Source organism: Balaenoptera ricei, chromosome 14, assembly GCF_028023285.1.
Source record: "Balaenoptera ricei isolate mBalRic1 chromosome 14, mBalRic1.hap2, whole genome shotgun sequence".
NCBI classification, from domain to species: Eukaryota; Metazoa; Chordata; class Mammalia; order Artiodactyla; family Balaenopteridae; genus Balaenoptera; species Balaenoptera ricei.
In genome coordinates this window covers 7327605-7352053 of record NC_082652.1, presented here as the reverse complement: position 1 = coordinate 7352053, position 24449 = coordinate 7327605, and the positions used below count along the sequence as shown (strand labels likewise).

The 24449-nt window shown below is 40.1% G+C and overlaps 1 protein-coding gene across 6 annotated transcripts in view; it reads left to right on the top strand.

Annotated features, from left to right (window-relative positions):
* Window positions 1-20572, top strand: part of CCDC62 (coiled-coil domain containing 62) — a 42793-nt gene extending 22221 nt beyond the window's left edge. For all 6 annotated transcript variants that reach the window (XM_059893739.1, XM_059893738.1, XM_059893737.1 and 3 more), the window contains 4 exons: window positions 1202-1358; window positions 4341-4466; window positions 19042-19129; window positions 19829-20572. In XM_059893739.1, the coding sequence (XP_059749722.1) occupies window positions 1202-1358; window positions 4341-4466; window positions 19042-19095 (337 nt within the window). In that variant the 3' untranslated portion in view covers window positions 19096-19129; window positions 19829-20572. The remainder of the gene's footprint in view (window positions 1-1201; window positions 1359-4340; window positions 4467-19041; window positions 19130-19828) is intronic.
* Window positions 20573-24449: the final 3877 nt, after the last annotated feature.

Below are 24449 nucleotides of genomic sequence, written 5' to 3'. Positions count from 1 at the left end.
ACTTTCATAGGACTCTATGATTAAACTTTCCTTCTGGTATTTTCATTGTTTGGATTATCGTTTGGCCCTTTTAGAAGCCTGAGTCGCTTAAAAATCATACAGTTATTCTGTCAACAAAAACTGGTTGTTACACTAAATATTATCTATTCATATTTGGTTTTTAAAGATCATCTTAGATAATTGCAAGTACCAGGAGGGCACAACTTCCTATTTTTCACTATTGAACAAAAACACGCATATATTAAGGGAAAAGCTTGTGTTAAGTAGTTTTAAGAGCAGAGTGGACACATATTAAATTTAATGTATGAAAGAAATTCAAAGACAATTTCAGAGTTTTCTTTCGAGGCCCTTTTGACCTCCATGGCTTGAAATGATTCAAGTGACTTCTTGTTCTGCCGGCAGAGGCATTTGCCAAGGCATCGCATGACAAACGCGTGATTAAGTGGAAAAGATAATGATGTTTTCCTGTTTTTCCTTAGATTATAAGAGCTTGTGTACCTACTTCATCATCTGACTAAAATGTTCACATTTATACCGCCGTTCCGTTTGACGTACAGGGGTTTATGTGTGGAGGGAGAAGCTACCGCAGCTCTGCCTGCCTTACGGGGCCTGTGGGAGGAAGAGGTTTCCAGGGCCTCTTGCTCTCAGCTCTGCTTTGAGCCCAGTGTTAACAGCACACCAGAAACTTAGCTACACGTGTCTGTTCTCTAACTACTGAGACCCTATGGAAGAATCAAGGACCTACAACAGTGCCATTCTGCTTTCACAGAAGGACTTGTAAAAGACCATTAACAAAAATCAGTCTCACAAACCGAAAACCTAAAATCTTCAAATGTTTAACCTTATGCTGTATTCATTTTTTTCCTCTCTTTTGGATGATCCCGTCCCTCACACCTTCTTTTCTTTGCTTTTTTTTGTGGGTGTGGGGAGGAGGGCAATTCTCTCTTCTGTAGTTACCCTTTAACGAAGAATTTGGTTTTAATTCTTACTGCTAAAGGTATGCATTCATTTATAATATTCTACACAAATATTCTGCTCAGGTCTCTAATGTTCTATTCAAACTTGAGCTTCGTCATCAGAAAAGAAAACATTTTCTTTTTTTTTTGTCCTGTTGAGATACTTTCAAGTATAACAGTATTGGTGACATGTGTTTGCTGTTGTTTCAAGATGCCTGTTTTTGTTTTTGTTTTATTATTCACAGTGAGCTGATTGCCATCCAGCAGTCCCACTGTTTGGGTTCTTCAAAATCTGCCTTAAGAGAGGGTGAGAAGTTCATAGAGACGGAGTCCTCTTCTGATAAAAAGAATTCATCTGAGATTTTGTTAGTCAACAAAAATGCAGCACTGCCCAGTGAAAAGGTTTGTATTTTGCTTAGAAATACCCAGCTTAATTCAAGCAAGACTTCGCCCCAGCATACTTTTAATTCTCCTAGAGCACTACTGTTAGTGTGCTTAATTTTGGCTATTCTTCAGGTTATTTTTTAATTATAGGACTTTATATTATTTAACTGAAGTCATAATTATGTACCTTCTTTTTTCTTTAAATATCCTATAGATAACTTCAGGTAGGATGTCCCTCAGGCCCTCCAGGTGATTAATATATCTCTTTTTTTTTAAATTAATTTATTTATTTTATTTATATTTATTTATTTTATTTATTTTTGGCTGTGTTGGGTCTTCGTTTCTGTGCGAGGGCTTTCTCCAGTTGCGGCGAGCGGGGACCACTCTTCATCGCGGTGCGCGGGCCTCTCACTGTCGCGGCCTCTCCCGTTGCAGAGCACAAGCTCCAGATGCACAAGCTCAGTAGTTGTGGCTCACGGACCTAGCCGCTCTGCGGCATGTGGGATCTTCCCAGACCAGGGCTCAAACCCATGTCCCCTGCATTGGCAGGCGGATTCTTAACCACTGTGCCACCAGGGAAGCTCGATATATCTATTTTTAATAAATATTTTAAACACACAGAAAAGGAAAAATACAAGTAACTATGTACTTACATTCGGATTTAACATGTTGACATTTTGCCATGTTTGCTATATTTTTCAACTTGTTAAAGAAATAAAATGTTACAGATAAAGGGTAAGTTCATGTGCCATTCTGCCTGTGCCTACCCTCCACCCCCACCAGTTAACCACTACCCTGAAGTTACGTCCATGCTTGCTTTATGCTTTTATGTTTTACATAAAAGTGTATACTTAAGGGCAGGAATAGAGACGCAGACGTAGAGAACAGACGTGTGTCCACGGCGCGGGGGAAGAGGGGGATGAATTGGGAGATTGGGATTGACATATATACACTACCACGTGTAAAACAGATAGCTAGTGGGCACCTGCCGTATAGCACAGGGAGCTCAGCTCAGTGCTCTGTGGTCTGTCTGTATCCCTTTCTGATGTGATTTTCCAGCTTTGTCAGTGTTTTGTGACCTTCATCTGTGCTGACACTGTGGACCTAGCGTCTTCATTTTGATTGTTGCTTGATGTGCGGGCCAGTGATTGAATAAACCGCAGTCTGTCCACGCCCCTACAGACAGGCAGTGAGGTTGTGTCTACAGTGTCATTATTGTGGATGAGCCAGTGTCTTCATCATGAATGGGGTCCCCTTTGCAGTTGGTTCATAAAGAAAATAAGTTCAAGTAAACTTAGTTATTTTTGGTGTTATTTTGGGAAGATATCCGGCTTTGAAATCAAACTCATCTGGGTTCAAATCCCGGTTTTGCTTTGTCATAGCTCAGTGACGTTAGTACAGTTATTTAATTTCTTTGAGCCTCAGTTTCTTCGCCTGCAAATATGCAATTATAACATCACAGTTGCTTGGTTTAAAGGGGATATTGTAGGGCCTGGCCCCTAATGGGTATTTGATGAGTGTTAGTTCTCTTTGTTCAAAATTGACTGCACCAAGTGTTGACTAGAATCGGGAGCACCTGGGACTTTTGTTCCCTGATGGTGGGAATGTAAATGGTAGAGCCACTTTGGGAAACACTTGGGTACTTTCTATTAAAAAACTACTTTAAAAAAAAATTAAATATACACCTACCCTATGACCCAGCTGTTCTACTCCTAGAGAAACGGAAACATATGTCCACATAAATATTAAAGCAGCTTTATGTGCACTAGCTAAAAAAACTGGAAACAACCCAAATATACTGCAGTAGGTGAATAGATAAACTGTGGTATATCCATACAATGGAGTACTTCTCAGCAATAAAAAGGAATGAACTATTTATACACATACAACATAGGTAAATCTCAAGATAATTATGCTGAGTGAAAGAAGCCAGACAGACAAAAGTATGTAATGCATCTATATAAAATTCTAGAAGATGCAAACTAATCTCTGGTGACTGAAAGCAGATCAGTAGTTGTCTGGGAATGGCGAGGAGGCACTCGCAGAGGCAGGAATTCCAAAGGGCCAAAGGCGTGATAAACGCTACCCATATTCATTGTGGGGATGGCTTCATGGGTGTGTACTCATGTACACATGTATGTAGGAACTCATCAGATTGTACACTTAATTAACTTAGTTATTTTTGGCTGCATTGGGTCTTTGTTGCTGCGTGCGGGCTTTCTCTAGTTGTGTCGAGCAGGGGCTACTCTTCGTTGTGGTGCGCGGGCTTCTCGTTGCGGTGGCTTCTCTTGCTGTGGAGCACGGGCTCTAGGCGTGCGGGCTTCAGTAGTTGTGGCACGTGGGCTCAGTAGCTGTGGCTCGCGGGCTCTAGAGCGCAGGCTCAGTAGTTGTGGTGCACGGGCTTAGCTGCTCTGTGGCATGTGGGATCATCCCAGACCAGGGATCAAACCCGTGTCCCCTGCATTGGCAGGCAGATTCTTAACCACTGCGCCACCAGGGAAGCCCCTGTACACTTAATTGTACAGTTAATTGTATGTCCACTGTGGAAAACTCACAGATTGTACACTGTGGAAAACTTTTTACACAGAGTTGAAAATTAAATAAGAATAAACAAACTAAGGCGTATTTCTACTTATTTTTAAAAGCTAACAAGCCTTTAGTGTTAAAGTTGCATTTTGTAAGTATTTTGACCTGGTAATTACAGCCTTGGCAAGTTGATTTAAGAGAGGTAAACAATGCCTAGGATTCTTTCATCACATGGATGTTACTTAATTAGTTGTAGTAAGTTCTGTTTAAGTCAAATTATTTAGCAAAGTAGGTTCTAAGAAATAAATGGAATTTGGTTCTTCTAGTGTTTAATGCCCTGCTTTGATATGTAATACCTAAAGTCAAACATTAATGAACAGTTAACATTTGTGTCCGTGACATTGTACTCGTAAACGTAAACAATGAGAAGTGCTTCTTGATTTCATGAATGCTTGCATTGTGTTGTTTGCCCAGGATGACCTTTCTCCCACAAGCAAGCTTCAGCGTTTGCTGGCGGAATCCCGTCAGATGGTTACAGGTCTGGAGCTGAGCACGCTGCTCCCCAGGAGCTCTGAGAATCTCAGCAGCAGCGCCAGAAATGTACGTGGTTCCTTTTCTTTCGACCCCATTTGTAGTATCCAGACACTCCAGTTGCTGTGCGCAACCGTCCCTTTCTGTTAGAGGGAAAGGGGAGGAGGTAGCGGGCTGGGTTTAAGGAGGAAGAGAAAGTCATACTCAGATGTCGCCACACCCAGACTTCCTCTTTCCAGTTACCTGGGCACATGTACGTACATTCCGGAGGATTTTTTAAAAAATATTTTATTGTAGAAAATTTCAAATACGGAAGTAGAATACTTCCAACCACAGAGCTTCAGTAACCATCAGCTTTCTGCTGTTTTTGTTTCATCTTCCCCCATCCATACCTGTTTTCTCCTGAAACATTTTAAAGCAAATCTTAGACATCATATCATTTCACTCATATGTACTTCGTTCTGTAGCTCTAAGAGATAAGGACTTCTTTCACACCCAGCCAAATTAACAGGAACTCTTTAATATCGTCTAATGACTAGACCACGTTAAGGTTTCCCCATTTATCTCAAAAATGTCTTTTTACTGCTTATTCAAATCAATACTCAACCGAGGTCCATACTTTGCGCTTGGATAAGTCCCTTAAGGTCTCTCTTAATCACTAACAGTTCCTTCTCCTTCCCTCCCTCCCTCCCTCTTTCCTTCCTTCCTCCCTCTTCCTTCCTTCTTCTTCCTCCTCTTTCTTCTTCTTCTTTCATTGTTTTTTAATGCCATTTATTTGTGGAAGAAACACTGGGTCATTGTCCAGTAGAATTTCCCACGTTCTGGATCTTGCTGACTCCATCCTGTCTGTTGTTTTATCCCCCAAATTCCTGTAAACTAGTGTTTCCATCTGGCAACTTGATTAGACTTGGGATCAGTTTGGGGTTTTTGTCTGTTTTGGGACGACGCCTTCCTGGGCGATGCTGTCTACTGCCTAGTGCATTGTATCGGGAAGATCCTCATGTCTGGTTGTCCCACTTTTGGATGTCAGGCTTGATGGGAGTTCAGGAGATTGTCAGCCTGAGCTTTTTTATTATAGACTTTCCCTTAAGTTCACTTAAGGATTTTAGCATTCCTTGATTTTTATGACTTAGATCTGTTATTTCATGAGGAATTGCAAAATAGTAATTTCCTAAATTTATCATTCTTTGGGGAGTGTTTCACACGTTAATTCTAACTGTCTTTTTTTTTTTTAATACTACTCTTTATTTGTTTATTTATTTATTTATTTATTTATGGCTGCGTTTGGGTCTTCTTTGCTGCGTGTGGGCTTTCTCTAGTTGTGGTGAGCAGGAGCTACTCTTCGTTGTGGTGCGTGGGCTTCTCATTGCGGTGGCTTCTCTTGTTGCAGAGCACGGGCTCTAGGCGCACAGGGTTCGGTAGTTGCAGCACACAGCCTTGGTAGTTGTGGCTCGCGGGCCCTAGAGCGCAGGCTCAGTAGTTGTGGCGCACGGGCTTAGTTGCTCCACGGCACGTGGGATCTTCCTGGACCAGGGATCGAACCTGTGTCCCCTGCATTGGCAGGCGGATTCTTAACCACTGCACCACCAGGGAATTCCCTCTAACTGCTTTTTCTAACTGCACAGGAACCTTTCAGTAGCAATGATATAAGTTGCTTTGTAGATTTTATAGCCTAACATAAATAGTGAAAAGACCATTGAACTTGAAATCAGAATACTTGGGTCCCAATTTCCTAATCTGTAGAATAAGAGCTTGAAACGGATGCTTTAAGATTCCAGGTACATTACTTGGATGTGCTATGGGCATAGTTAAAGGTATTTGAAGGCCATTGAGTTAAACTTTTTTGTATCCCTGACCAAAAAATCTAAAATTAAAAAGGTCTGCAAAACACTGAAATACCTTTCTTTTTAAATAAACTTTATTTAGGTGTAATTTATACTATCTCAGCCAATAAAGACATTTTATTAAGAATGTCTTTAGGGCTTCCTTGGTGGCGCAGTGGTTAAGAATCTGCCTGCCAATGCAGGGCACACGGGTTCGAGCCCTGGTCTGGGAAGATCCCACATGCCGCGGAGCAACTAAGCCCCTGTGCCACAACTACTGAGCCTATGTGCCACAACTACTGAAGTCCGCGTACCTTGCACCCGTGCTCCACAACAAGAGAAGCCACAACAATGAGAAACCTGTGCACCGCAATGAAGAGTAGCCCCCGCTCGCCACAACTAGAGAAAGCCCACGTGCAGCAATGAAGACCCAACGCAGCCAAAATAAATAAATAAAAGAATGTCTTTAATGCCTATATACTTGTTCTTTAATGAAGAACTGGTATAGATCATTAGTTCAATCAGTTTATTTAGCTCTAATGTATGTTAATGTATGTGTACATTACACATATGTACCCATGTAACCAACATCCCAATCAAGATATAGAACATCTCCATCACCCCAGGAAGTTCCCTCATCCTCTTTGGAGTGAATCTTCCCTTACTGCCACTCTAGGCAGCTACCGATTTGACTTTTATCGTCAGAGAATAATTTTTCCTGTTCTAGAACTTCATATAAGTGCAATCATACACTATGTACTCCTTATCTAGCTCCTTTCAATAGAATTATTTTGAGATTCATCCATGTTGCTGTGTGTATCAGTATTTCACTCCTTTTTATTGGTGATTAGTATTCCATTGTATATGAATAGACCACAGTTTGTTTATTCGCCTGTTGATGGGATATTTGGGTGGTTTCCAATTTTGGACTATTATAGATAAAGCTGCTATGAACTTTTTTTTTTTTTTTTTTTTTGGCTGTGTTGGGTCTTCGCTGCTGCGTGCAGCCTTTCTCTAGTTGTGGCAAGCGGGGACTACTCTTTTGTTTTGGTGCGCGGGCTTCTCATTTGCGGTGGCGTCTCTTGTTGTGGAGCACGAGCTCTAGGCGTGCGGGCTTCAGTAGTTGTGGCACGTGGGCTCAGTAGTTGCAGCTCGTGGGCTCTAGAGCGCAGGCTCAGTAGTTGTGGCGCACGGGCTTCGTTGCTCCGTGGCATGTGGGATATTCTCGGACCAGGGATCGAACCTGTGTCCCCCACATTGGCAGGCAGATTCACGCCACCAGGGAAGTCCCTGCTATGAACATTCTTACACAAGCCTTTTTTTTAACAGACATATGTTTTCATTTCTCTAAGGTAAATACCTAGAAGTAGAATTGCTAGTTATAGGATTTAACTTTTTTATAAACTGCCAAACCGTTCTTCAAGGTGGTTGTATGATTTTACATCCCTACCAGCCGTGTGTGAGAGGTCCAGGTGCTCCATATCCTCACCCAGCCTTGGTTTTGTCAGTCCGTTTGATTTTAGCCATTCTAGTAGATCTGAAGTGGCATCTCATTGCCATTGAATAATTTGCATTTTCCTGATAACCTAATGATGTGCATCTTCATGTGCTCTTTGGCCTGTCATATGTCTTCTTCTGTGCAGTGTCTTTAAGTCCTTTGCCCATTTTTAATTTGATTGTTTCCTTTTTTATTTATTGAGTTGTAAGAGTTTTTCATATAATCTAGACACAAGTTCTTTATCTTTTGTCAAATATATTATTAATATTTTCTCCTAGTTTGTGGCTTGCCTTTTCATTCTCTTAAGAATAAAAGAGCAGAAATTTGAAATTTTGATGAAGTCCAATTTATCCTTTTTTTTTTTTTTAATGGTGCGTTTTGTGTTCCAAGAAGTCTACCTCAAGGTTGTGAATATTTTCTCCTCCTAGAAGTTTTGTGGTTCTGTTTAGGTCTATGGTTCATCTCTTATTTAAATTTTGCGGATGATGTGAAGTAAAGATCAAGGTTCATTTTTCTCCATACAGATTTTAGCTCCATTATCGTCATCATTTGTTGAAAAGACTGTCCTTTCTCCATTGAATTACTTTCAGCATCTTTACTGAAAATCTGTTGACTGTATATTCAAGGGTCTATTTCTGGACTCTCCAATCAGTTCCATTGATATGGTTGTTCTCCTTACACCAATACCACACCAAATTGATTATATAACTCTATAGGAAATCTTGAAATCAGTATACATCCTTGATTCTGTTCTTTTGCAAAATTGTTTTGCCTATTCTAGGCCCTTTGCCAGGTCCACAGCAATTTTAGAGTCAACGTGTCAGTTTTTTAAGAATGCCCTCTGGTATTGTGATTTCATTGAATCCATAGATCACTTTGGGAAGGATTGACATCTGTGAACAGAGTATATCTCCAGTTGCTTAGGTCTTCCTTCTTTTCTCTTAAACTGTATTTTGTAGTTTTCATTGTAGGTGTCTTACACATTTTTTAAAAAAATTTATTTAATTAATGTATTTATTTTTGGCTGCGTTGGGTCTTCATTGCTGCACGTGGGCTTTCTCTAGTTGTGTTGACGGGCTTCTCATTGCAGTGGCTTCTCGTTGCAGAGCACGGGCTCTAGGCACACAGGCTCAGTAGTTGTGGCACGTGGGCTCCGTAGTTGTGGCTTGTGGGCTCTAGAGCACAGGCTCAATAGTTGGGGCACACGGGCTTAGTTGCTTCGCGGCATGTGGGATCTTCCTGGACCAGGGCTCGAACCCGTGTCCCCTGCATTGGCAGGCGGATTCTTAACCACTGCGCCACCAGGGAAGCCCCATTACACATCTTTTTAAAAATTTATTCCTAACATTTTGTTTATTGATGCCATCATACGTGGTATTTTAAATTTCATTCTCAAATTGTTTGTTGATGATATAAAGAACTATATAAATTGCATCTTTGCTACCTGGGCTTTTTGGTGGGGCTAATGGCAGACTCTGGGAGGGCTCACGCCAAGGAGTACTTCCCAGAACTTCTGCTGCCAGTGTCCTGGTCCCCACGGTGAGCCATAGCCACCACCCGCCTCTGCAGGAGACCCTCCAACACTAGCAGGAAACTTGCACAAGCCTGTTAGATAGCCTCATCCACCAGAGGGCAGACAGCAGGAGCAAGAAGAACTACAATCCTGCAGCCTGTGGAACAAAAACCACATTCACAGAAAGATAGACAAAATGAAAAGGCAGAGGGCTACGTACCAGATGAAGGAACAAGATAAAACCCCAGAAAAACAACTAAATGAAGTGGAGATAGGCAACCTTCCAGAAAAAGAGTTCAGAATAATGATAGTGAAGATGATCCAGGACCTCGGAAAAAGAATGGAGGCAAAGATCGAGAAGATGCAAGAAATGTTTAACAAAGACCTAGAAGAATTAAAGAACAAACAAACAGAGATGAACAATACAACGACTGAAATGAAAACTACACAAGAAGGAATCAATAGCAGAATAACTGAGGCAGAAGAACGGATAAGTGCCTGGAAGACGGAATGGTGGAATTCACTGCTGCGGAACAGAATAAAGAAAAAAGAATGAAAAGAAATGAAGACAGCCTAAGAGACCTCTGGGACAACATTAAACGCAACAACATTCGCATTATAGGGGTCCCAGAAGGAGAAGAGAGAGAGAAAGGACCAGAGAAAATATTTGAAGAGATTATAGTCGAAAACTTCCCTAACATGGGAAAGGAGATAGCCACCCAAGTGCAGGAAGCGCAGCGAGTCCCATACAGGATGAACCCAAGGAGAAACACGCAGAGACACATAGTAATCAAATTGGCAAAAATTAAACACAAAGAAAAATTATTGAAAGCAGCAAGGGAAAAATGACAGATAACATACAAGGGAACTCCCATAAGGTTAACAGCTGATTTCTCAGCAGAAACTCTACAAGCCAGAAGAAGAGTGGCATGATATACTTAAAGTGATGAAAGGGAAGAACCTACAACCAAGATTACTCTACCCGGCAAGGATCTCATTCAGATTTGATGGAGAAATCAAAAGCTTTACAGATAAGCAAAAGCTAAGAGAATTCAGCACCACCAAACCAGCTCTACAACAAATGCTAAAGGAACTTCTCTAAGTGGGAAGCACAAGAGAAGAAAAGGACCTACAAAAACAAACCCAAAACAATTAAGAAAACGGTCATAGGAACATACATATCGATAATTACCTTAAATGTGAATGGATTAAATGCTCCAACCAAAAGACACAGGCTTGCTGAATGGATACAAAAACAAGACCCATATATATGCTGTCTACAAGAGACCCACTTCAGACCTAGGGACACACACAGACTGAAAGTGAGGGGAGGGAAAAAGATATTCCATGCAAATGGAAATCAAAAGAAAGCTGGAGTAGCAATACTCATATCAGATAAAATAAACTTTAAAATAAAGAATGTTACAAGAGACAAGGAAGGACACTACATAATGATCAAAGGATCAATCCAAGAAGAAGATATAACAATTATAAATATATATGCACCCAACATAGGAGCACCTCAATACATAAGGCAACTGCTAACAACTATAAAAGAGGAAATCGACAGTAACACAATAATAGTGGGGGACTTTAACACCTCACTTACACCAATGGACAGATCATCCAAAATGAAAATAAATAAGGAAACAGAAGCTTTAAATGACACTATAGACCAGATAGATTTAACTGATATTTATAGGACATTCCATCCAAAAACAGCAGATTACACTTTCTTCTCAAGTGTGCACAGAACATTCTCCAGGATAGATCAGATCTTGGGTCACAAATCAAGCCTCAGTAAATTTAAGAAAATTGAAATTGTATCAAGCATCTTTCCTGGCCACAATGCTATGAGATTAGAAATGAATTGCAGGGAAAAAAACGTAAAAAACACAAACACATGGAGGCTAAACAATACGTTACTAAATAACCAAGAGATCACTGAGGAAATCAAAAAATACCTAGAGACAAATGACAATGAAAACACGACCATCCAAAACCTATGGGATGCAGCAAAAGCAGTTCTAAGAGGGAAGTTTATAGCTATACAAGCCTACCTCAAGAAACAAGAAAAATCTCAAGTAAACAATTTAACCTTACACCTAAAGGAACTAGAGAAAGAAGAACAAACAAAACCCAAAGTTAGCAGAAGGAAAGAAATCATAAAGATCAGAGCAGAAATAAATGAAATAGAAACAAAGAAAACAATAGCAAAGATCAATAAAACTAAAAGCTGGTTCTTTGAGAAGATAAACAAAATTGATAAACCATTAGCCAGACTCATCAAGAAAAAGAAGGAGAGGACTCAAATCAATAAAATTAGAAATGAAAAAGGAGGAGTTACGACAGACACTGCAGAAATACAAAGCATCCTAAGAGACTACTACAAGCAACTCTATGCCAATAAAATGGACAACCTGAAAGAAATGGACAAATTCTTAGAAAGGTATACCCTTCCAACACTGAACCAGGAAGAAATAGAAAATATGAACAGACCAATCACAAGTAATGAAATTGGAACTGTGATTAAAAATCTTCCAACAGGAACTTCCCTGGTGGCGCAGTGGTTAAGAATCCGCCTGCCAATGCAGGGGACACGGGTTCGAGCCCTGGTCTGGGAAGATCCCACATGCCGCGGAGCAATTAAGCCCGTGCGCCACAACTACTGAGCCTGTGCTCTAGAGCCCGCGAACCACAACTACTGAGCCCGCGTGCCACAACTACTGAAGCCCGCGTGCCTAGAGCCCATGCTCCACAACAAGAGAAGCCACGACAATGAGAAGCCCGCGCACTGCAATGAAGAGTAGCCCCCGCTCGCCACAACTAGAGAAAGCCCGTGCACAGCAATGAAGACCCAACGAAGCCAAAAATAAATATAAGTAAATAAATAAATAAATAGATTAATTAAAAAAAAAAAATCTTCCAACAAACAAAAGTCCAGGACCAGATGGCTTCACAGGTGAATACTATCAGACATTTAGAGAAGAGCTAACACCCATCCTTCTCAAACTCTTCCAAAAAATTGCAGAGGAAGGAACACTCCCAAACTCATTCTAGGAGGCCACCATCACCCTGGTACCAAAACCAGACAAAATACTACAAAAAAAGAAAATTACAGACCAATATCACTGATGAATATAGATGCAAAAATCCTCAACAAAATACTAGCAAACAGAATCCAACAACACATTAAAAGGATCATACACCACGATCAAGTGGGATTTATCCCAGGGATGCAAGGATTCTTCAATATACGCAAATCAATCCATGTGATACACCATATTAACAAATTGAAGAATAAAAACCATATGATCATCTCAATAGATGCAGAAAAAGCTTTTGACAGAATTCAACACCCATTTATGATAAAAACTCTCCAGTAAGTGGGCATAGAGGGAACCTACCTCAACATAATAAAGGCCATATACGACAAACCCACAGCAAACATCATTCTCAATGGTGAAAAACTGAAAGCATTTCCTCTAAGATCAGGAAGAAGACAAGGATGTCCACTCTCACCACTATTATTCAACATAGTTTTGGAAGTCCTAGCCACGGCAGTCAGAGAAGAAAAAGAAATAAAAGGAATACAAATTGGAAAAGAAGAAGTAAAAGTGTCACTGTTTGCAAATGACATGATACTATACATAGAGAATCCTAAAGATGCCACCAGACAACTACTAGAGCTAATCAATGAATTTGGTAAAGCTGCAGGATACAAAATTAATGCACAGAAATCTCTTGCATTCCTATACACTAATGATGAAAAATCTGAAAGAGAAATTAAGGAAACACTCCCATTTACCATTTCAACAAAAAGAATAAAATACCTAGGAATAAACCTACCTAGGGAGACAAAAGACCTGTATGCAGAAAACTATAAGACACTGATGAAAGAAATTAAAGATGATACCAACAGATGGAGAGATATACCATGTTCTTGGATTGGAAGAATCAACCTTGTGAAAATGACTATACTACCCAAAGCAATATACAGATTCAATGCAACCCCTAACAAATTACCAGTGGCACTCTTTATGGAACTAGAACAAAAAGTCTTAAAATTTGTATGTAAAAGACCCCAAATAGCCAAAGCAGTCTTGAGGGAAAAAAACGGAGCTGGAGGAATCAGACTCCCTGGCTTCGGACTATACTACAAAGCTACAATAATCAAGACAATATGATACTGGCACAAAAACAGAAACATAGATCAATGGAACAAGATAGAAAACCCAGAGATAAACCCACACACTTATGGTCTACTAATCTATGACAAAGGAGGCAAAGATATACAATGGAGAAAAGACAGTCTCTTCAATAAGTGGTGCTGGGAAAACTGGACAGCTACGTGTAAAAGAATGAAATCAGAACACTCCCTAACACCATACACAAAAGTAAACTCAAAATGGATTAGAGACCTAAATGTAAGACCGGACACTATAAAACTCTTAGAGGAAAACATAGGAAGAACACTCTTTGACATAAATCACAGCAAGATCTTTTTTGATCCACCTCCTAGAGTAATGGAAATAAAAACAAATGGGGCCTAGTGAAACTTAAAAGCTTTTGCACAGCAAAGGAAACCATAAACAAGATGAAAAGACAACCCTCAGAATGGGAGAAAATATTTGCAAACGAATCAGCGGACAAAGGATTAGGACAAAGGATTAATCTCCAAAATATATAAACAGCTCATGCAGCTCAATATTAAAAAAAGAAACAACCCAATCCAAAATGGGCAGAAGACCTAAATAGACATTTCTCCAAAGAAGACATACAGATGGCCAATAAGCACATGAAAAGCTGCTCAACATCACTCATTATTAGGGAAATGCAAATCAAAACTACAATGAGGTATCACCTCACACCAGTTAGAATGGGCATCATCAGAAAATCTACAAACAACAAATGCTGGAGAGGGTGCGGAGAAAAGGGAACCCTCTTGCACTGTTGGTGGGAATGTAAATTGATACAGCCACTGTGGAGAACAGTATGGGGGTTCCTTAAAAAACTAAAAATAGAACTACCATATGATCCAGCAATCCCACCACTGGGCATGTACCCAGAGAAAACCATAATTCAAAAAGACACATGCACCCCAGTGTTCATTGCAGCACTATTTACAATAGCCAGGTCATGGAAGCAAACTAAATGCCCATCGACAGACAAATGGATAAAGAAGTTGTGGTACATATATACAATGGAATATTACTCAGCCATAAAAAGGAACGAAATTGGGTCATTTGTTGAGACGTGGATGGATCTAGAGACTGTCATACAGAGTGAAGTAAGTCAGAAAGAGAGAAACAAATGTCGTATATTAACACATGTATGTGGAACCTAGAAAAATGGTACAGATGATCCAGTGTGCAGGGCAGAAGTTAAGACACAGATGTAGAGAACAAACGTATGGACACCAAGGGGGGAAAGCCGTGGGGTGGTGGGGATGGTGGTGTGCTGAATTGGGAGATTGGGATTGACATGTATACACTGATGTGTATAAAACTGATGACTAATAAGAGAAAAAAAATGTCAAAAAAAAATTGCATCTTTGCTAAATCCACCTACTCTAGTAGATTTTCTGTAGCTTCTTAGGATTTTCTACATACACAGTCATGTCATTGTGAATAAAGAATTTCTTTTTCTAATATTTATGCCTTATTTCTTTTTCTTACCTTATTGCTCTGGCTAAGACTTCCAGATCAATATTGAATAGAAATAGTGAGAGTGAACATCCTTGCCTTATTCCATGAAATACTCTCTCTGGTGGCATTTCTTGCTTAGCTCTTCTTCACATTGGAATTTTGTTAGACTCAGAGTTCTATGGGGCAGTTTCTCTGCGACAGATGATCTGAAACTAGGACATTAACCATTTTAGAATCAACATGCTCACTGCCACTAGCTTCAACAGGTCATTGCAAAGATTACCTTAAAGAATAATGGGCTCCCTGAATCGTGATTTTTAAAAGTATTTGTGCCATGTGTGCCATATAAGCTTTTCAGAGTAGAAACCGTGATGGACTTTGTGGTGTTTTCTAGGAAGATTTTTTTCTTGACAAAATCTTTGAAGCATTAGTGAAGTAGTTTATTTACATTGGGGCAGAACATATTTTTAAGTATTGGTAAGGGTTTTTAAATTTTTTAACAGCTTTATTAAAGGATAACGTACATACCATAAAGTTCCTCCATGTAAAAGCGTACAATTCAGTGGTTTTAGTATATTTACAAAGTTGTGCAACCATCATCATAGTCCGACTTTAGAACATTTTCATCATTCCAGACGAACCTTGTACCCACTGGCACTTACTCCCCACTGCGCCTCCCCCAGCCTCGGGCTGACACTCATCCACTTCCTGTCTTTATGGATTTGTTGGGCAGAGATTTTTAATCAGAGTTTGTTGAATAGAATTCAGGGGATCCATAAACTTTGACGGGGATAAAGATTACACGTAAGGTTATTTTTATTAACCTCTAATTAAAATGTAGCACTTCCTTCAATTATGAATATAGAAAACAAGCCATCATAGTACATACTACCTGTGACTCTGTCATTAGTAGGGATCACAGAGAGTTTCCTACCATATTACTGTTATTACATATATCTTGAAATATCACTTACACTTAGTACTACCTCAGAATTACAGACCATTAGGCCTGCTGCTAGATCTTATTATTTAATGCACTAATAAAAAGGATATGTATTATTATATTACAGTCCTGTTTAGTATTTTGATAACCACAGTTATATCTTCCGTAATGCGACATACGGGTTCCTAAAAATCAACACACAATGCAAACCTGCACAATAAAAACCACACAGTTTATGGGGAAAATGGGGTTTTGAGCATAATACTCAAAAACTTTATCAGTGACACATTTTTTAAAAGGATAGGAATGTAATTTAAATGGTAGTACAGTTTTATACATGTTAAGTAGTTAAGAAATACACAAATATTGCCATAAATGTGGCACTTTACCTTGAAAAAGACCTGAGGTCTGCAGGTAGAACTGGGCGTCGGAGAGGTTGCAGCTTGTGACTTACTGGAAAGTGGTAGGAGGAGGGTTATTGGATGGAAAGTCGTAGCAGCAGATGTGGATGGATGTGGCTCGTGACACGCCGCGGGTGGTGTTTGGAGGGGTGTGGGGGGTGTATTCCTACATGGCCCGGCCCAGTTCACCTAGTGTTTCCCGTGGACAGAGTTGCACATTAACAAACACAAACTTCACATCACACTCAAGTTGTTCCCTAATATATCCGATGCGTTGGAACAAATGCATGTTTTCAAAACAAGTGTCATAGCAGAACCAACTGTATTTCAGAATAACCTCTCCTTTGGGGTTTTATGTTAAATTCCTACCTAAGATGTAATCAGGAGCTCCCTCACTTTTGTCCTCACAGCACAGCTGGGAGTGTGTTTGTGTAAGCATCTCCATCAGAGTGCGTGTCACAGTACATGACAGCTGATTACATCCATGGGTCTCTGCTCCTCCGTGAGCACGTTAAGGAGCCCCTCTCACTCATCCTGGCTTCCCCAGTGTAGCACATGCCATACCTGCTACAGAGCATGCTCCTTGAATGGAACTGATAGGAGGAGTTCAGGAAAAAGGCAGAACAGTGACCCTCAGGTATAGACTGAAAAAATGCTAAAGCTATTTGAGGTTGGTGAAAAGTTGGTTTAAGAGAATTTTTGAGCTAGAAGGATCCAAAAGAGAGATCCAGTCTCAACCATTCATTTTACAGGGGAGGGCAAGTGATTAAATCTCTTGCTTAACATCCCACAGGATTATAATCAGATAATCATTTAGTTGGAAAAAAATATCGCCTTCAGATGTAATATATTTTCCCATGGATTATTAACTGATTCTAAAGATGCTGGGAAAACAGAATTTTAACTAGCAGAAGTCTACTTGGCAATGCACTTTGCAAACTCCTCCCCTCTGGTCCTTTGAACAGAGTATAACTGGTTACAGAAAAAGTAAATACTGTTGTAAAAAATTCTTAATTTTTGCAGTAAGGAAGCAGGGTAGGTTCTGAGCAGCCTGTCTGCTTCACCAGGGTTTTGCCATCTGTCGCTAAAGACAAGGGTCTTCATTCAAAGCCTTTCTCTGAAATAGGCACTCTCACACATTGCTGGGGGAGCACAAAGCGATTCAGTCCTTCTGGCAAGGAATCTGTCAGTGTTTTCTAAAAACTGCAGAAGAGCTGACCCTTTGCCGTGGCAGTGTCACTTTGGGAATCTCTCGTTCAGGTACAGCCGCATGTGTGTAAAATGGTATATGTACAACTTTTTCATGGCAGCATTGCTTTATAACAGCAAGAGTTAGGAAGCGATCCAGGTGTCCAGCAAGAGGGAACTGAGTGAATAGCTGTGGCACATGGAATATTACCATGAGACAGAATAGGAAGGTCTTGGATGCGGAAATGTTTCCAGGATATACTATTAAGTGAAAAGAAGCAGGACGCTGAAAGATTCATGTGGAATTCTACATATGGGATGGGAATAAGAATATATATATATATATTTCTTTAAGAATATATATATTTTTGAAACCATGCTCAGGTATTAACTATTTTAAAAACCCCAATAATTTAAAAATAGAGAAAAAAGGAAAGAGAGTAGAACGGCACAGCTGCCACACCTCATTCACCCACGGCAGGCTTCTTGTGGTGTTGGGGTCAGGGGGACACAGCCTGAAACCGAATTTGGACTTTTGACCAGAACATGGGACTGGACATCCTCATCACTAGTTTGCAACTGTCGGGATGACCTGTCGGGGTTCTTAACCTTTTCTTTTTTCTTTCTTTTTTTTAAAATAAATTTACTTATTTAATTTATTTATTTTTGGCCGCGTTGGGTCTTCGTTGCGGTGCGCGGGCTTCTCATTGCAGTGGTTTCTCTTGTTGCGGAGCTCGGGCTCTAGGCGTGTGGGCTTCAGTAGTTGTGGCACGCGGGCTCAGTAGTTGTGGCTCATGGGCCCTAGAGCGCAGGCTCAGTAGTTGTGGCACACGGGCTTAGTTGCTCCGTGGCATGTGGGTTCTTCCCGGACCAGGGCTCGAACCCATGTCCCCTGCATTGGCAGGCGGATTCTCAACCACTGCGCCACCAGGGAAGTCCCTAGAATGATGTTTTTAAACGAATAAAATAAAATACATCAGATTGTAAAATACCTAGGAAGGCTCTTCCAGTAGAGAGGAAGCAGCATGATTAAGAGCACAGAGGTCTGGAAGCACCGAGAATAATCCCAACATGGTTCAAACGTAGGCCCCGTGGGAGGAGGCAGAGGCTGAGCAAGGCCAGGTTCACCACTGGAGTCTACCGGTGTCTTTCCAAGCATCCTCCTCCTCTTCTTTCCTTCTTTTTCTTCTTCTTCTTTTTTAATATTTCCCCCAAACCTAACAATGCTACACCCTCAGTAGGCACTGTAATGAATTAAAGTGTCGCTACGACTTGTTGATTCTTCTTGATGACCACTGTCTTCACTAAAGGCTCACCGCAGAGTCTATATAAAGGCTGACAAAGAGCCAGTTATATTTGGGCATCAGCCAATTGCCAGGGTTTAGCCATAACACGTATGGTAAAGCAAACAGAACATTCCAGCTACAGTTTAGAGACAGGGACCCCACACATGAGCGGGAAATCAATACATCTTTTGGGTAGATGGATGGTGGTTGTATGAAATTACTTCATCGTATTTCATTAATTCCCTAAGATCTTTGAAAGGCATTTCCGCTATATTTGTGTATTGTCCTCTTAAGTATTTTCTAGTTGTTCTATCCTGGGTATTAATTTGGGAGTTGTTTTGTAGAATGTGGAAGTCTCAGAAGAGTCAGCTGAAAAAAATACCCTTCTCAGTAATTGAAGAAAACAAATTCATGTATTCATGGTGATCATGGGTAAGTCACCTTTCCTTATCTCACCTTATATCTATATTTAATAAGTAACTTGGGAACATTGATAATGTGGAGTCACAGCAGTGCGTTTGTTTGACCTGTAATCCTTTCTCTTTTGTTTGACCTATTTATACATACCTTCTAAATTTAATCACAGTAAAATGTCAGTTACTTATAAGAGAAATGCAGATCAGAAAGTTCTTGTTCTCAGTACCCAGGATTTTAAACCTAAGGAAGTGAATTCATATAGCTTTCAAAATCGGAATGTAAACTCACATGTCAGCATTTCATCTGAATGTCTGTCTGGAAAGAAATTGTTCCTTGGGGTTTCAAGTCTTATAAAAAGGTTTATTGACCCAGTAAGCACTTTCTTGATTTGTGTTTCCTTCTATCAGACCTTCATTTCATAGGCAAAGTTTCTTTAGAATCCATTTTGATCAGTTAAAAGGTAAAATCATTTCCGTTGTTTTCCACTTAAGCATAAGAGTATTTTTAAGACCCTGAAAGCAGTAAGTAGCCCTCTCCCTGTCTCCCTGTCTTCTGTTCTTTCTCTTTGCTGAGAAGTTTTCATATTTATAATATTTTGCATGACTTTATGTTGATGAGAATCAAGACATATAGTTAATTTTTTAGAGACTGGGAGTTTACAGCACACCATCCAGTGCTCATTGATTTTTATTTAACTCCGTTTCCTTCCCGCAGAAGCCGATTTCTCATCCATGAGGAAGGCAGGAAGCAGACATCAATACCTAATACTTAACCTTGAAAACAAAAAGAGGATTGTAATCCTTCGTAAGCAACATTTAATACCAAAGGGGAGCAGAAACTGAAAGTTAATTTTTAAACATCTATATTTTGTTTGTCTTCAGGTTAACCATTTTCATGTGTAAAAAATATTTTTCATGTGTAAGAAATATTTTTCATGTGTAAGAAATTAGACCTAATTGTATATTATATATAATATACAAACTTGGAATTATGCTAAGAGAGAAAAAGCCTTCTCTGTAAAGATGCACACTACAGTTCAATACTCGACAAGTTCTTTAAAAGTGTGAACATCAAATAGAGAATCCATGCATATAAAATGCTGTTTTAACTGATTTTTTTAAAACCTGTGCATACATTTAAATTATAACCAGTAGCTTATCAGAGTCAGCTCCAAATCTATGAGAAATATGTTCTCTTGTGGTTTTTAGCCCTGAACTTTGCTGTGTAAAGACATAAAATGATATGATATAAAATATTTTAAACCAGAAACTATCTCCTGGGTTACTGACAGTCGAGGTCCTTCTGTTCCAAAAGCTGAGCAGAGCCCCCTCTTGTCTCGGTCAGTAGTAGTCCTATCAACTTATACAAACAAAAGCTTGCTGGAAGATCAAGTTTTATATGCATTTTTTTTAATCATTAAAGACTCAAACATTTCTGTTTTAACTTGTAATTTTTTAAAGAATATACTGATCAGCTTCAGTCAATAAAAAATATTTTTAATAATAAAAATAATTTTCTGGGATTTCTTTTTATGACAGGGGGGTGAAATAAGGAAAGTCAGTCTCCTGAAACCAAACCTGGCAAGTTAATTTCCTCAGGAACAGGGAATGTATTTTTTTAAGCATTGCAGATATCAAAGTTCTATTGTGCTGTATAAATGCCCCTTTGTTAAAAGGTTTCAGTGCTACTTCAGAGGTGATTTTCATGAGAGTGGAGGAGCCACCCCATTTAGCCTTTTTAATTAGGGTGCTGAAAAGAGAAATTGGGCGAGGTTTGGCTATGTTCTTTATAAATGCTTGCTTTCTGCCCAGGATAGGCTGGTGTGTACAGAGCAAGACTGAGAAAGGTAGTGTATAGTCGATTCTGAACTATTGCCTCCAAGGTAGAAACCTGAAATGTCCCTGGAGAGGCTGACTTTCCCTCTGAGAAACAAAATATTAAATTTTCTCCTTCTCTTTATGATAGTTTTATGGCTGCATGTCAGCTTGCCTAGTGAAAAGAGAACACTGGTTAGGTGCTAAAAAGAACAATTTCAGGGAACTAAAGGATTTGAAAGAAGTCAAAAGTTATTTTGTAACTAAATGTATTTTAGCTCATAGGGTTATAGTATCTACAACACCTATTCTTACCCTTCCACATTCTTGTGAATTACAGCACATGCGGTTCAAAAATGGAAACCTTAAATTATCAATTTATCTCTCTCAACCTAAGTTATTTAAATATGTGAGCAATTTCTGTTAAAGAGAGGCAGCCTCAGTATGTTGAAATAGTTGCAAAAATGAAACTAGATTTTAGCCTTTATATTTTGTCATCAACATTCTTTCATCTTAAGAGGAGGCGGGAATTCCCTGATGGTCCAGTGGTTAGGACTCTGTACTTTCACTGCTGAGGGCACGGGTTCGATCCCTAGTCAGGGAACTAGGATCCCGCAGGCCCCAGGGCCAAAAATAGAAAGAAAAAAAAAAAAGAGGAGGCAACTAAATTGTACTGTAATTTGCCTGCCAGAAATTATCTCAGCCATCAAAAGAGACTGATGTGAGTATATTTTTAGAGTTTGTGAACAGCTCTATTAAACAGAAATAGAAATACCCCAAAGAAAGAAACTCTGAATCAAGATAATACATAAACACTTAACAACAGTTTTAACTAAAAAGTGCTAATAGGATGCAGGAGATTGAGAGCCTCTAAGGGGTGAGGTTGGTTCATTTCAGGAATGTGGCTGAGTTTCGGAACATTGTATACCATGGCTAATTGATCCTGCAGTTTTTCTTGGTGGCCTTGACCTGAGATTTTCCTTCTCTGGTTAGATACCTGTAGCTAGGTGACTGTTTCAAAGTCATGCACCTTTGTTTCTCTTGAGCCATGTGATGACAATTTTGTTGGGGTCCATTTCAGAAAGGTTCATGATTCTACACCTTAAACAATCATCTTGGCAACCACTTCATACGTGATAGAGAATAGTGAATAAGATCAGATTAAGAAACCAGACACATTAATCAGAACCACAGCTGACACGGTAGGTTAAAAACCAGAATGGCCTTTGCGAGAACTTCATCAAACGAGAGCACATTAATCAGTCCTGTAAATGATGATTTCTGGGTTCTCAGCCAAATGCATGCTTAAGAGATCTAACAAAAGAAGACAAAATAATTTGAGCGCACATCAAGTATTGCTTTGCTGGCCACTGGAGACACAACAATGAGCGAAGCAGACTCAATCTTTGTTTACAGTCTAGTGGAAGAGACAGATCTTAATCAAATAATGACAAATAGGTCATGAAAAACTGGTAAGTGCTACGAAATAAAGCTTTGAGCTACTGTGTCAGCATATAACAGGGGCATAGGTCAAGGGTGGAGGGCTCAGGGAAGGCTCAGGGAAGTGACATCTGAACTAAGCTGAAATATGAGTAGATGCTAACTGGCAAGCAGGAAGAGAAAGAGCATTCCAGACAATGGTAACAGCATGTGCAAAGGTCCTGAGGTGGAAAGGAGCATGACACATTTTCGGACCTGATGGACTAGAATGGGCAAGCTGGAAAGACGCTGGGACCAGATCAGTCACGCGTGTCAATGAGGCAGGCAGTGTGGGGACTGCAGCACCATCATTTAGTAAGCCCAGTGATGTAAACTATTGTTTGTCTTCTTGGGTTTTCCTTGAAATCAGGTCTAATTTGTAACCTAAATGCTTTGCCTTTGTAATGGCCCAGGGGAAGCATTAAACAGCCCTGGAGATACATCACAACAAGGAGAATCTCAGCCAAACAGTGACAGAGCCAGTTCTAGAACCAGGTCTCCTGCCTGAAGGTGTTCCGAGAGGTGAACCTGACAAATTGAGAGTGGGGAAGCTTGTGTCCTTTTGTCTCCAGGAATGCTCTTTCGTGACACTAAGCGGTATGTTGAAGTGCCAATTTATGGGGGGCTGTTCACTCACTTTTTCAACTCCTTCATTTCACACACATTTTTTACTGGACGTTGCTAATGCACCAGACACCCTGCTAGGCACTGAAGGTATGAAACTGAGCAAGACAGGGAATTCCCTGGTGGTCCAGTAGTTAGGACTCCGCAAGGGCCTGGGTTCAATCCCTGGTTGGGGAACTAAAAATCCCACAAGCTGTGCGGTGCGGCCAAAACAAACAAACAAAACTGAGTAAGACAGGGTGGTCCTTGCCCTCCAGCTGCTCAGAAATTTTTCTTACAAACAGATAAATTACATTCAATAGCGATGTTTTAGCGAAGTACTCTGGGATCCCGACAATATTGAGCTCAGCGCCTGGCACAGTAATCAACCCTTTATTATTGAAAGAGTGGTAGTTGGTTGCTGATGAAGTCCCTGTGGCAGACATTCTAAACCCAGAGGGGTGTTGCCTGCTTTAAAAGAAGACGCTGTGTTAAGTGTGAAGATCACAGGATAAGCGCTTTCGTTGGATGTGGAAAAAGGAGTCTGAGAAACAGCTGGTCTGGAGCGTGCAAATCCCTTTACTGCAGGCCTTATTCCACCACAGCTATTGACTAGGGTGCTGAGAGTTAAAAATGAAATAATACAAGTAAAGGGTTTTGTCCAGTGCCTAGCAAATGATAAATATTCAGTAAATATTAGCTATTGTTATTCTATTGTTATTCTGGTAAAGAAGCTTTTCGGTGATTGGAATTAGATAAAGCGTGGTTATTTCCTATCTTTAGGGGAGTGAGAGGAAAGCCTTGTTAAATACATCTTTCAAGTTCCCAGTGTCAGCTCTGGGACTAGGCAGTGAGGAACCAGTGAGGTTACAGAAAGGGTCAGGGAGACAATGTTCAGGGTTATGTAGGCATCACCTTCCCTCTTCAAAGGGGGTGTACCTTCCCTAGTACCTGTATTGGGTGATTTCACACCTATATTCTGAGAGGAAAGCTGAGGATAGCAGAAACAAAATAACCATTTGAGAGCATACACTATGATTTAAAAAAAAAAGAAAGAAAAGAAAAACTTCAGTCTTGCGGCCGGTAATTTTAAAAGCAAACGAGTAATAACAATGTTTTTAAAAATCTAACACCACCTCCTGTGGCACCTGTTCCATGCACTTTGATGGCCCAGTTCTGCGTTTGGTCCAGAGCTGTCTGCAGGCTGTCCCAGCCCTGCCTCTCCTGGTCCCCTTACCGTTTCTCAGCTCTTGCAAGGTGTCCTCGTGCAGAGCCCGCAGTCTCTGAAAAATCATCGCACAGTCCCGCGCTGATAACAGCTGCAGTTACATTAGAGATGCACACAGAGTGGACAGCTCAATGGTATGCCTTTGACACATAAAGTAATATAGGACTTTTAAAAAGGAAAGAAAAAAATGTCCAGTTGTGATTCCATTAGT